Source organism: Octopus bimaculoides, chromosome Z, assembly GCF_046866305.1.
Source record: "Octopus bimaculoides isolate indiv1 chromosome Z, ASM4686630v1, whole genome shotgun sequence".
NCBI classification, from domain to species: domain Eukaryota; kingdom Metazoa; phylum Mollusca; class Cephalopoda; order Octopoda; family Octopodidae; genus Octopus; species Octopus bimaculoides.
In genome coordinates, this window is record NC_142944.1 from 13,356,015 (window position 1) to 13,371,014 (window position 15,000).

The 15,000-nt window shown below is 36.8% G+C and overlaps 1 protein-coding gene across 4 annotated transcripts in view; it reads right to left on the reverse strand.

Annotated features, from left to right (window-relative positions):
* The window catches only part of LOC106882433 (uncharacterized), a 233,419-nt gene that overhangs the window by 27,800 nt on the left and 190,619 nt on the right, over window positions 1-15,000 (reverse strand). For 2 of the 4 annotated variants that reach the window (XM_052973728.2, XM_052973727.2), the window contains one exon: window positions 10,567-10,584. The exons of the other annotated variants lie outside the window; for them this stretch is intronic. In XM_052973728.2, the coding sequence (XP_052829688.2) occupies window positions 10,567-10,584 (18 nt within the window). The remainder of the gene's footprint in view (window positions 1-10,566; window positions 10,585-15,000) is intronic. 4 annotated transcript variants of the gene reach the window in all.

Below are 15,000 nucleotides of genomic sequence, written 5' to 3' on the forward strand. Positions count from 1 at the left end.
CTTTCAAAAATGCATCCATTCAATATGTTTAATTTGTTGGAAAAAAAAATACATAATAAAAATAATAACGGGGAAAAAATAAGTAAAAAAATAACACATCATAACTTTATCTTTCTTCAGCTTTTAAATTTTTTTCCGACACACACACGCAAACACAAGTATACACCCAAGCATACACTCATTGTTTCTTTCTCTCCCTCCATCTTTCTCTCTCTCTTTCCTTCCCCTCACCCCCGCACTGATTGTTATGTGTTTAGGAGTATTCCATTTCCTGTTTCTTCATCTCTGTTAGACTACCACAAATACCAAATGTACATATGATGAAAATAAAGTTTTATTTACAATGGATATCATTGTGCTTCATCACTATTTAGATTATTACAACGCAAATAAACGACAAACATCATAATAATAATAATAATAATAACAATAACAATAATAACAGCAGCAACAACAATGATAATGAGAATAAAATATCTTTTATAATAGTAATACAATGATAATAATCAATATCAATATAGATGAATAAATTCGAGATACACAGATTAAATAAACAAATTGCAATATATTTATGCTAAACAAAAATTAAAAGTTTGACATATCATAATCGAAGATCTTTATGTAAAATATGTCGAAAATCTATATGCCGTTGTATGTGCACATAAAAACTATATGATCGAATTGCATCCCCCCCACCCCATTCACTAATATACATGCATAGGCATGGTTGTGTGGTAAGAAGCTTGCTTCGTAACCACATGGTGCCAGGTTCAGTCCCACTGTGTGGTATTTTGGGCAAGTGTTTTCTACTATAGCCTTCGGGCCGACTAAAGACTTGTGAGTGGATTTGGTAGACGGAAACTGAAAGAAGCCTGTTGTGTGTGTGTGTGTGTGTGTGTGTGTGTGTGTGTGTCTGTCTGCCTGTGTCATGTTCATTTCCCCACCCCCTGTCACCATTTGACAACTGGTATCGGTGTGTTTACATCCCTGTTGGCAAAGGGGACATATTGTATGAATGTATTCAAAGGTCCTAGGTTCCACATAAACTGTATCAACTTGATGATTACAGGCATGGCTCAGTGGTAAGAAGTGGGTTTCCCAACCGCATGGTTTGAGGTTCAGTCCCACTGTGTGGCACATTGGGCAGGTGTCTTCTGTTATAGCCCCAGGCCAACCAAAGTCCTGTGAGAGGATTTGGTAGATGTAAACTGAAAGACGCCTATCATACGTGTCTGTCTGTGTGTCTTTCAGCCTGTTTGTCCTCCACCATTACTTGACAACTGGTGTTGGTGTGTTTATGTCCCCATGACTTAGCAGTTTGGTAAACGAGATTGATAGAATAATTACCAGTCTTAAAAAAAATTTAAGTACTGGGACTGATCCATTCAACTAAAAATTCTTCAAGGTGGTACCCCAGCATAGCCTCACTCTAATGACCGAAACAAGTATATGATAAATGGCTGTTGGAATATGGTAATTCAATAAGGAAAAGGACAAGTTTACCAAAGAACTAAAACCAAACAGACGGAAATTATATGTGCAAGATGGAGAGAGTTAATGTGTGTTCATGTGTCTGTATAGTTGTTTATCAACTGGGAATGGTATATTGGTTCATTAAACAAAAATTGCCAGTAATATTTGACAAAATCTTTTCACACTATATTCAGCACACCTCTCCTTCTCCTCTCTCTCTCTTTCTGCCAAGATTTACAAATTGAGTACCAGATGAAGTAAATGGTTTCAAATAATTATCTAAAACCACTGTTTCTCAACCATTTTTTTTAACCTATTCTTTTCTTTTTTCTTTTGTTTCAGTCATTTGACTGCAGCTATGCTGGAGCACCACCATTAGTCGAACAAAATGACCCCAGGACTTATTCTTTGTGAGCCTAGTACTTATTCTTATTCTATCGGTCTCTTTTGCCACACCGCTAAACACAGCAACATCAAATGATGATGGGGGGACAAACACAGACACACTAACATTATTAGGAAATGTGTAAAAGAATTTACTCTTTTACTTATTTCAGTCATTTGACTGTGGCCATGCTGGAGCACCACCTTTAGTTGAGCAAATCAACCCTAGGGCTTATTTTTTGTAAGCCTAGTACTTATTCTATCGGTCTCTTTTGCCGGACTGCTAATTTATAGGGACGTAAACACACCAGCATCAGTTGTCAAGCGATGTTGGAGGGGAGGGACAAACACAGACACACAAACATATACACATACATATATACATATATATATACATATATAAAACGGGCTTCTTTCAGTTTCCATCTACCAAATCCACTCACAAGGCTTTGGTCGGCCCGAGGCTATAGTAGAAGACACTTGCCCAAGGTGGCACGTAGTGGGACTGAACCCGGAACCACGTGGTTGGTAAGCAAGCTTCTTACTACACAGTCACTCCTGCGCCTAGGAAATGTGTAAAAGAATTTGTTGAAATATTTTGTGTACGGTAGAAGTATGACCGATTTCATACACATTTTAACAACAAAATCTTATATGGAGCCCAGAAGAGCCATATGAACCTTGGCTGAAAACCATTGATCTACAACTATAGAAAGTGGTGCCAGTTCAGTGACAGTAAAAATGTGAAGTTTTTAACCAAGTATAAAAGTTCTATGCTTTTCTAGAAAAAGAATGATGTTACTTATATGAAACCAATTCCATCTGTTACAGACTAATTAGAACAAACTTGTTGATAAGAAGAGACTTGTTGTCTAGCATATATAATCTATGATACAAATCAAGTAAACACTCATTAAAAACTAATGAGAGATAATTAAAAAAAACAATTTACATACCACCAAAAAAAAAAAAAAAAAAAATTCTAATTAGATTAAAATATGTTGTAGCAAGCACAAATTTAAAACTAGGGGAGGAGCCTTTGTCAATAGCGTAAGCAATAACTTACATACAAGATAAATGCTAATAACAAGACAAAGGGTGTCTCTATGTGATTGCTTGAAATAGCAGCCAAATCTTCCTCAAATCATGTTATACCATCTTCAATTTAGAATATACTAGACATTGTAATCATTAACTTATATATGTGTGGGGGGGGGGCAGGAGTGGCTGTGTGATAAGTAGCTTGCTTGCCAACCACATGGTTCCGGGTTCAGTCCCACTGTGTGGCACCTTGAGCAAGTGTCTTCTACTATAGCCTCAGGCCAATCAAAGACTTATGAGTGGATTTGGTAGATGGAAACTGAAAGAAGCCCGTCGTGTGTGTGCACATATATATATTTATATGTGTGTGTGTGTTTGTACCCCCACCATTGCTTGACAACCAATATTGAAGTGTTTAAATCCCCGTAACTTGGCGGTTTGGCAAAGGAGACCAATGGAATAAGTGCTAGGCTTACAAAGAATAAGTCCTAGGGTCAATCTGTTCGACTAAAGGTGGTGCTCCAGCATGGCCACAGTCAAATGACTGAAATATGTGACAAACATATTTCATCTAACCTAAATTCTGCTCATACCTAAACACTGCTTTGTGCCTATTCTCCGTTAATTAATATGCAGATATGGTGTGGATTCAATCCTCGATTGCCAAATTTCAATTAACATTTCAACAGCGCTTTTCTCACAGTAAAACAGTTTTTCTCTGAATGACAGCAGTTATGCATTTCCCAGATGTCTTCGCTAAGCAGAATAATATCTTTGCCTCTCGCCAACCACCGCCTACCTCTCTCACCAACCTTAGACAATCTCTCTTGCCAACCCCCAACAATCTCTTCCTCTTCCAGTTGATTGTTTTTTGTAGTTTTTCATGACAGAAAATACACCTTCTGTGGCAGTTATAATGAAATTGCTTTCTTATATCAGAGTAATAAGGCGTTTCGATACAACATCTTTACTCCCGGGAATTACAGGGTACACCAGCTAGTATATATATATATATATATATATATATATATATATATGTTTAAATATATTTTTTTACACCAAAAATTTGGCAAAAGAATATAGTATCTGTTAACAATCTTAGCAAAATACTCACTGGTCAATTTCATTATTATTATTATTACTATTATTATAAAGTATTTTCAATGGATCAGTTTTGAGCTCTATTTAAAGTTGATATATATATATATATATATATATATATATATGTATAACCATAAAGAGGTCTGTGACCTGAGGATAAAGAACTACTATAGACAGCAACATAGATCATAAAATAAAGAGTTGATAAAAAAAGTCTCTATGCAGTTGCTAGATGTAGCAGTCAAATTTCACACAAAATCTTCCTACGTTCATATGGTGCTTTTTACATGCCACCGGCATGAGTAATGTAGTCCTAGACACACTATTTAAAAATGAATCAAACAAACTGAGTGGCCATTGCTGGAATGTCGTTAATGATCATAGGTTTGCTTGGTAAAATAACAAGGATAACAACAACACAACACACAATTCATCTAACACGAAAATCTGTCACTTTAATAAAAGTATCTCATAAAAACAATCATTGTGGAGTGTGTATGCATCTGTCCACAAGACATTTGCCAACATCGTAATACATCATACATCATGTGTGTATTTAACATATGGCAGCCCATAATGCATTTTCAAAATGACGTGATGTATACAATATTTTAAAACAGAAGCTAATACATCATAGAAATGGAAACATTAACAAAAAAAAACAGTATAAAATCCTACCATTAATATTTTAACATCTATTTTTCTATGACAGATCTGTCGATACAGCATGTCATCAATCAAATCAGTTTGGTTTTTTCTATTCTATCAGCTTTTCTCTTCTGAGGTATCAAGTATACTGAGATCTGACTGTATAAACACATTTTCTCCATGTCTCCTGTTATGGTTTCCTTTCACATGTATCTTTCTCAAACACAAACACATAATAGAAAAAAATTACTCACAGACTTACTAATATTCATTGTCCATTCCAATCACAAAACTTCGGAAAAGTGGTTGTCTCCCCCTGCACACTTGCATTGAAGTCATTAATGCCCAGCCACAAGCTTGTTTTACCTTTGATCATCATTGAAAAACACCTTTACACACCAAATTGTGCTTGTTTCATTTCTCTCTAATCTCCATAGATTCTTGCACACTATTAGCTATGCATTATCTTGTTTTAGACCAGAGGTTCACAAACTTTTTCAGGCTGCCACCCACTTTGTATCACACCCAAGCCACTTTCCTAGTGTTCCTCTCCTCTCCACACACGCACACACACACATACAAACCACTTTCTGCAGAAAATTCACAAAGCTTAACTTAATTAACCCATTATTTTGGAGTTTTTTTTTACATCCACCACCCCACATTTTGGCCACCCCATTATAACCCCACATTTCTTCATTGTTTACTTGGACCTTTCCACCGCCCCCACCCCACCCCAAGGGGGCAGTATGGCCCGCTTTGGAAACCACTGTTTTAGAGAGATGTTGCATAGCTTGTCTTCTGCACAAAACAAGGTTTTGTTGCCAACTATGGCAAAAACTACTTAAACTTCTTCCAGCTCTAACTCTTCCTTATTCTAGTGGATGGTTCAGAAGTTTGTTTTGCAATCACAAGGTTTGAGCTGTTATCTTTAGTTTAACCAAGCCCTGAAAATTAAATTGGGTTGAAGGAAACTATGTAGAAGCTCATCCTATTGACTGCACATATAATTCAAAAGTCCAGTCTTATCACACTCTGCATCAAGCTGATTCTGCCAGAGGATTATATTAAGGGTACTCAAATCAGTGAAATACTTCATCAGCTCAAATACTAATTGAATGAACAGATGATACAGTTGATTGAACAATCAGGTAGTCATCATCAAAACCAAATGAAATCCATCACTTTTTCTACCTTACTTATTCAGGCAAAGGTGCACAGTTTAGTGGTTAGAATGTTAAGCACATGATTGTTAGGTTGTTGGTTCAATTTCGGTTTGAGTGACATATTGTATTCTTGAGCGAGGCATGTCGTTTCATAATTTGAGGTCCATTCAGCTGAAAATGATTAACAGATGTAGCTAGCCTTAGCCTTTTAGTATTCAGATTACTCGGTTAAGTATAAGGTCTATTTATTCACACAGTTTCTATTTTATCATGCCTTACCCATCAGCTTTGAGATTTTGATGATGAGATTGTATATATTTAGAACGACAGTGTAGGGTAGATGTGAAAGACCAGATATGGCCAGTTTGAATACTAAAGGATTTGTGATGGACTGGCATACTGTTTCTCAGTTTTAGGCGCACATTGTTTACACTGAGTATACAGTATAAACCCAACCCTTTAATAACTCCTGGTTCTGTGATACAAATTTCTTCTCAGGAGTTCTAAATGAAAACCGTCCAGTAAAATTTCATGTTAATTTATGTTCCTTAGGCAGGGAACAGGTAGAATTGTTAGCATGCTGGGCAAAATGCTTAGCAGTATTTCATTTGACAATGTTCTGGGTTCAAGTTCCACCAAGACTCACTTTGTTTTTCATCCTTCCAGGGTTGATAAAACAAGTATCAGTTAAACATAGGGGTCAATTTAATTGACTGAGCCCCTCTCCTAAAATTGCTGACCTTGAGGCAAAATGCGAAATCATTTATGTTCCTTATACCAGCTTAATAATGACAAAGTTATTTTACTAAATTATGCAATAGTGTATTTCAACAGAAATTTGATAACACAAGAGTTAACTCCCTATCAACACGCTTCCAGTATATGAAACAAAACCATTCTCTTACTAATTAGCACTTTCATCTTTTCCCATTCAAGTGTGGTCATTGCCAGTGCCACCTGACTGGCTCCCGTGCTAGTGGCATGTAAAAAACACCATTCAAACATGGTCAACACCTGTACTGCCTGACTGGGCCCCATGCTGGTGGCACATAAAAAGCACCCACTACACTCTCAAGCCAGTGGCATGTAAAAAGCACCATAAGAATGTAGTCGATGCAAGTGCCACCTGACTGGCAAATAAAAAGTACCATTCGAGGGTGGTTGATGCCAGTCCGGTGGGACTGGCTCAATTGCCAGTGGGACTTAAAAATCACCCACTACACTCTCGGAGTGGTTGGTGTTAGGAAGGGCATCCAGTTGTAGAAACCTTACCAGATCAGATCGGAGCCTGGTGCAGCCTCCTGACTTGCCAGTCCTCAGTCAAACCATCCAACCCATGCCAGCATAGAAAGTGGACGTTAAACAATGATGATGATGATCTTCTCCTTAATGACCTTCAAATATTCAGCATTATGCTATACTTTCAGTTTGAAACTATTCCTGTAACATTTTAACTTGCTGTGTCATGTGAATCAAGTCATTAATATAAAGTTTTTACAGAAATACCAAATATGGAAACTTCTATAACAAATTCAAAAACTAGCATGCGTAAGGACTTTCGAGCAAGATTGTTGCCAGTGCCCCTGGACTGGCTCTTGTGCGGATGGCACATAAAATACACCATTTTGAGCGTGGCCGTTGCCAGTACCGCCTGACTGGCCTTCGTAGGATTTTCGAGCGAGATCGTTGCCAGTGCCCCTGGACTGGCTCTTGTGCAGGTGGCACATAAAATACACCATCTTGAGGGTGGCCGTTGCCAGTACCGCCTGATTGGCCTTCATGCGGGTGACATGTAAAAGCACCCACTACACTCTTGGAGTGGTTGGCATTAGGAAGGGCATCTAGCTGTAGAAACTCTGCCAAATCAGATTGGAGCCTGGTGTAGCCATCTGGTTTCACCAGTCCTCAGTCAAATCGTCCAACCCATGCTAGCATGGAAAGCAGATGTTAAACGATGATGATGATGATGATAATGATGACATTGCATAGAAATCCTGCTGAACATTGACATGTACACAGATGCCAACAATATGAATTTCACGCAGTCTCTCAGTCTGATAAAATTGATGTCAATATTCAAAATTTTTCTGGGTGTCTCGATTCATCCTTGCATATTAGAGTATACAGTATGATCCCTATCTGGTGCAAGGTATAGATATAGCAACATAATTGCATGTTAAGCATAATCGTTTGCAATTATATATGCAATAGGGCAGCCCAATCAAAGCTGCATTGAGAGCAACAAAAACACACAAACTTACAGTAAATTTACCAAAGAAACTACATATGCAACTCCAGCCAACAGCACACTCATATATGACTTATATTTGATATTCTTTTATACTGGTTCATCCCAGGGAAGATGACAGTGCCCATAAAACTCACAGACGTTCCAAGTTGAGTGAAATCGATGCCATTAATTTTATGTTGAACTAAGGTGGCAAACTGGCAGAATCATTAGCACATCAAGCAAAATACTTGGCAGTATTTCGTCTGCCGCTACTTTCTGAGTTCAAATTCTGCCAAGGTCAACTTTGCCTTTCATCCTTTCGGGGTCGATAAGTTAAGTACCAGTAATCGACTTAATCCCTTTGTCTGTCCTTGTTTGTCCCCTCTATGTTTAGCCCCTTGTGGGCAATAAAGAAATAAGAAACGTTAGCATGCCGGGAGAAATGCTTAGCGGTATTTCATCTGCAATTATGTACTTAGTTCAAATTCCACCGAGGTCAACTTTGTCTTTCATCCTTTCGGGGTCGATAAATAAAGTACCAGTTACACACTAGGGTCAATGTAATCGACTTAATCCCTTTGTCTGTCCTTGTTTGTCCCCTCTATGTTTAGCCCCTTGTGGGCAATAAAGAAATAAGAAACTTTAGCACGCCGGGCGAAATGCTGAGCGGTATCTCATCTGTCTTTAGGTTGAGTTCAAATTCTGCTGAGGTCGACTTTGCCGTTCATCCTTTCAGAGTCAATAAATCAAGTACCAGTTGAGTACTGGTGTCGATGAGATCAGCTGTCCCTCTCCCCACAGAATCCAGGCCTTGTGCCTATAGTAGAAAGGATTCATTTTATGTTGAACCATTGGAAATTCACACCAGTAGGAAAAATGTAGATGGGTGAAATTCAAGAATTGATGCTGAAGGGAAGAATAATTGAGCATAGTGACTTTAAGCAGAGCCAGGAGTGAATAATACAATAGAGGTGGCAAAAGGTGTAGTGATTAGTGAGCTGGAAGTGCTTGAGTGAAGGTAATATGATTTTAGTTTTCTCACAAACTATTCATCAGTAATACGATTGATGAAGGAATCCTATCACAGACCTTTTCCAGATCAACAAATGAAATGAGAAAAATGAGGAACTGAAGATTTCTAATATATTAAATGATGTCCAGTACTTGATTGAGTACCTTACTTCATCAACCTCTGATTGATGCACCAAGGAAGTTTCTACACAGTTGCTCCCTCAGACGAAGCCCAAGCATCTTCAAAAATGGAAGCAGTCATTGGAGGATAATATAGCCCTCGATGCACATTCTGTCTGAGAGGATTCAGTACTCCCTGCTGGAATACCTTGAATGCAGATCTGTCTGACAAAGGTTTACTGGGAGCTAAACATTACAACAACCTAGCCTAACCTTTCCAGAAGGATGAATAGTAAATTGGCATTTGAACATAGAATATAAAAAGACATTTACTAAATGCTAGAAGATATCTTGTTTTGGAGTTTTATCAATTCTGCTGCAGGGAAATCAAAAGAAAAAGAAAAAATCATTCCATGCAAAGAATTGTGGTTAAGAAGTTTGCTTCTCTTATGTGATGCCTTAGAGAAGTGTTTTCAACAATGGCATATCGTATGAGTGGAATTCGATGGTAATACATGGATTACATAGGAAATAGTGTAGAATCCCAACATGTGTATATGCGTAAGTGGATATTAATTCACAATGATATCAGAAAAAAAATGTAAACATTGGCAATGGAAATATGAAAATAAATAACTGCTTTACAAACTAGGTCTCATGTGATATTTGTTCTGCATTGAATAACACAAACTTCTTTCGTATGCACTCTTGTCATAAAAGAAATGTAAAGCGTAAGTAATTGACCAGCTGAAATCTTGTAACCAACACTATTACTTCATCAGTTACAATATAAAATAAAATAAATATATAAATAAAGAGAGAATAAAATCAATTGTGATATAATCAATGAATACTGTACAAAACAGTTCAAGTAACAAGAAAAGTGTGACAATGAGGGTTGTACAACAAAAGCAGTGATGGCTGAAAGATGTGAGAGCATTCAAATGACCAGGGATAAAAGCTTTGCTAACATACAACACAAAGAGGATATACTGACCAGCATGCATTTAAAATAGGGACAGAATAGGTTTTAAGAACAGTTTCAAAACAATCAAGGAAACACCGAAATAAAGAAAAATATAAAAAAAGTTTTAAACCTAAAGTCCAGGAATTTTTCTCAGAAAATCATAAAAATGGATGCAGTTTTACAGGGTAAGAACAAAACTGATATCTGTTGTACAGAATAATTAGTGTGTGTGTGTGTGTACTTGTGAAGGTTCTTATAGGAAATAATAAAATAATAGAAATTATTTAGGATACTAAACGAATACTAACAAAATTATCAAATAAATACAGAACAATATATGAATATAAAAATAGATAGATAAATAAATAGATAAATAAATAAATAAATACATGTGCAGCACTGAAGTGTGAAATGTTATGACTTACCAATCCTCCGTGATTTCTCTGCCATAATGACCAAATAAGAAGAACAAGATGAAGACATAAGCAGGAAGGAAGGGGAGGAGGAGGAGGAGGAGGACGACGACAACAGTGATGATGACAAGATCATCGAAAGGTAGAAGAATATATATTTCTTAATTGGCATCAAAATATAATAATTAAGGTAAAGGATGACAATTAAGGTTAAATGCTGTTAAGCATTTTTCCCAAACTCTAATGATTCTGCCAGCTCACCACCTTAATAATAATAACAATAATTTATGATTATTATTATTATTATTATTATTATTATTAAGGTGGTGAGCTGGTAGAATCGTTAGCATGCCAGACAACATGCTTAGCAGTATTTTGTCCATCTTTATGCTCTGAGTTCAAATTCTGCTGAGTCAACTTTGCCTTTCATCATTTCGGGGTCAATAAAATAAGTACCAGTTGCATACTGGAGTTGAGGTAATTGATTTACCCTTCCCTCCGAACTTGCTGGCAATGTGCCAAAATTTAAAAACAATTATCATCAGTATCATTATTATTATTATTATCAAACTATTATTATTACTATTGTTGTTGTACTCAAGAAGATCTGTACTCCACAGCAGAAGTGTTAAGACCAGTACATCTGGTGGCGAAAAGCACTCCTGGCACTGACACGTTAAAGTGCCCATGCAGTCAGTGCCACTTAAAAACGCCCCTGTGGTGCCATGTTAAAAGCATCCAGCACACTTTGTAAAGTGGTTGGCATTAGGGGAGGCATCCGGACATAGAAACCATACTAAATCAAACTGGAGTCTGGGGCGGCTCCCCAGCTTGCCAGCTCTGGTCAAACCATACAACCCATGCCAGCATGGACAACAGTCAATAAATTATCATTATTATTATTATTATTGATGTTATTGATTAGGTCCTTTTACATAAAACAACAATAGATTCAATGACTGCAAGGATAAGACGCTAGACATCTAATCACAAGCTCATAAGCTCAAGTCCTAACTACAGCCTGTTATATATGATCTTTTTAGGATGATGGACTGATAGAATTGTTTTGAGTATGTTGGTATAATTCCATTTCTTTGAGGTATTGCCCATCTAGGCAAACACCTGGAAGTAGCTAAGGAATGGATGCACTCAGGCATTGATAGGTGGCACTGAATTAACTAATAACTAATTACACCAAGTTCCAAATAGATAAGAGTATTGAATCACTCTTTTGTATGTTATGTGGCAGCAAAAATGTAACAATCTCACACATTGTGAGTGAGTGTAGAAATCTGGCTCAAAGGGAACACAGAAGGAGGTATGATAATGTAACCAGGTATGTTTAGTGGAGAATGTGTAAAGAAGTACGATTTTGAAAGCTCATTGAAAAGATACAAGTATAAACCAGAAGGTGTCACTGAGAATAATGAGTAGAACATCTTGTGGCATTTTACAATCCAGCGTGATTTGGTGATTAATGCTTGGAGACCAGACATTGTTGTAGTTGATTAAATGATGAAGGAAACCAAGATCATAGATACTGCCATGTCTGCGGGGGCTAGGGTGCGAGTGGAAAATAAAGAATCAGAAAATATTGAGAAGTACAAGCCACTAAAAGATGAGATTGCACGAATGTGGGTAACATAGAAAATAACTATCATCCCAGTAGTTGTAGAGGCATCAGGTGTGTTAACAACCAGGCTGGAGAAATTGGGGTGGAAGATGCTCAGAAAACTGCTTTATTGAGGACAGAGAGGATTTTGAGACTGGTACTTGGATGTTAAGTATGATAGAAAGAGACCCAGTCAGATCCCTGACAACAGAATGTTGTCCAAGCTCACAGAATTAACCAGAGCAAGTGAATTCAAGAGCTCTGTGAAGTGAAATGTACGACAATAATGTTTCAAATTTTAAAACCTTATTATTATAATTATAATTATTATTATTATTATTATTCTCAAAGTGGTGAGCTGGTAGAATCATTAGCATGCCAGGTAACATGCTTAGCAGTATTTCGTCCATCTTTACGCTCTGAGTTCAAATTCTGCTGAATCGACTTTGCCTTTCATCATTTCGGGGTCAATAAGATAAGTACCAGTTGCATACTGGAGTTGAGGTAATTGATTTACACCCCAACCCCCAAACTTGCTGACTATGTGCCAAAATTTAAAAACAATTATCATCAGCACATTATTTACATTTGACGGATATTTGTCTTCATCTTGTTTGTTGTTAACACAATGTTTTGGCTGATATACCATCCACCCTTCATCAGGTGTCTTGGGGAAATTTCGAATCTGGGTTCTCATTCCTAAAGTAGATTTCGATGTTCTTCTTCTTCTTCTTCTTCTTATTATTATTATTATTATTATTATTATTATTATTCAGTTCACGGGCATATGGCGTAGTGGTTAAGAGCACGGGCTACTAATCCCAAGATTCTGAGTTTGATTCCAGGCAGTGACCTGAATAATAATGATAATAACATCGAAAATACCTTAGGAATGAGAACCCAGGTTCAAAATTTCCCCAAGACACCTGATGAAGGCTGGAGGGTATATCAGACGAAATGTTGTGTTAACAACAAAAAAAAGATCAGGACAAATATCCGTCAAATGTAAATAATGTAAATAATGTACACAATTCCTCATCTCTTAAATACAGAACTGAATTATCATCAGTATTATCATTATCATTACTACTACTGCCACCACTCATTTTTGTCAATATAACAACAAACAGAATAGTAGCAGTAACAACAACAACTATTTATTTCATATTTAAAGAATTTAAAATTCTACACTCTCTTCCACTCTATCTTCTGTCTCCAAGACTCATGTAGCTGTCAGAAGACAGTTGGCAGTTTTCAAGCAATAAATTATAAATTACTTCCATTGTAGCTTTCCAGATGCCCCCATTTCTTAATTCTTAATTGAAACATTTTAAACTACAGTTAATTTCATTTGACATGTTAACAAGCGAACTATAAGCGTTCACTGTTGCTTTGTGCATTCAACGTCTTTTCGTGGAAAGACTATTGCAAATTCGGTACTGTGTTTAACGAAAAACTTTGAATTGGTTGAGACATTGGAATAAAATGTCTGACTAGATGGTTTATTGGTTCAAGCTGTACACTATGTCACTGATCTTGCAAGTTGTGTTTAGTCTTTAATCTTAACTATAATGACAATTTACTGTTTGTTCTAAATTATAACATATATAAATAATCCTCTATTTCTCTAATATCGAGATCTCATTCTTTGTTGTTACTTTTTATTATATATATATATATATATATATATATATATATATATATCATCATCATCGTCATCATCGTCGTTTAATGCCCACTTTCCATGCTAGCATGGGTTGGACGATTTGACTGAGGACTGGTGAAACCAGATGGCTACACCAGGCTCCAATCTGATTTGGTAGAGTTTCTACAGCTGGATGCCCTTCCTAACGCCAACCACTCCGAGAGTGTAGTGGGTGCTTTTATGTGCCACCGGCACGAAGGCCTGTCAGGCGGTACTGGCAACAGCCACATTCAAAATGGTGTATTTTACGTGCCACCTGCACAGGAGCCAGTTCGGCAGCACTGGCATATATATAAATAATGTGTCTTGAATGGCACAACAATGCAGAGTGAACTATAATAACTGCTATAAATAACTTAATTATTCATAATCTAATATAATATTTCGGAATATAAAAATTCCTTCTTCAGAGATTGCTTGGAAGTAACGGAGTCACTGTTATAGTAAGTTTTCTAACCATTAGAAAACCAACTATAACAGTGACTTCGTTACTTCCTAGCAATCTCTAAAGAAGGAATTCTTATATTCCAAAATATTATATTACACTATGAATAATTAAACTATTTATAACAGTTATTATAGTCTACTCTGTATTACTGTACCATTCCAGACACGTTACATTTCACAAACAATACACAATGCTTCCAACAAACTACAATATCCTATTATATATATATATATATATATATATATATATATATAAAGCCAAAGAGTCCAATGATATTGTTGTCACTGTAGTGTTTTAGTCACTATGATAGAAGACATTCCAGTGGTGACTATCCTAGATTTTTAGACATTATCCATGTCAGACTACTCTCTAAAATCAGACTGTTCGTTTGTTGTAAGTTCGATTCCCAGACCAGGCTGCATGTTGTGTTCTTGAGCAAGACACTTTGTTTCACATTGCTCCAGTTCACTCAGCTGTAGAAATGAGTTGCGATGTCACTGGTACCAAGCTGCATCGACCCTTTGGATAACATTGGTTGCATGGAGAGGAGAGACTGGTATGCATGGGCGACTGCTGGTCTTCCATAAACAACCATGCCCGAACTTGTGCCTTGGAGGGTAACTTTCTAGGTGCGATCCCATGGTCATTCATGACTGAAGGGGATCATCCTTTATATAAATA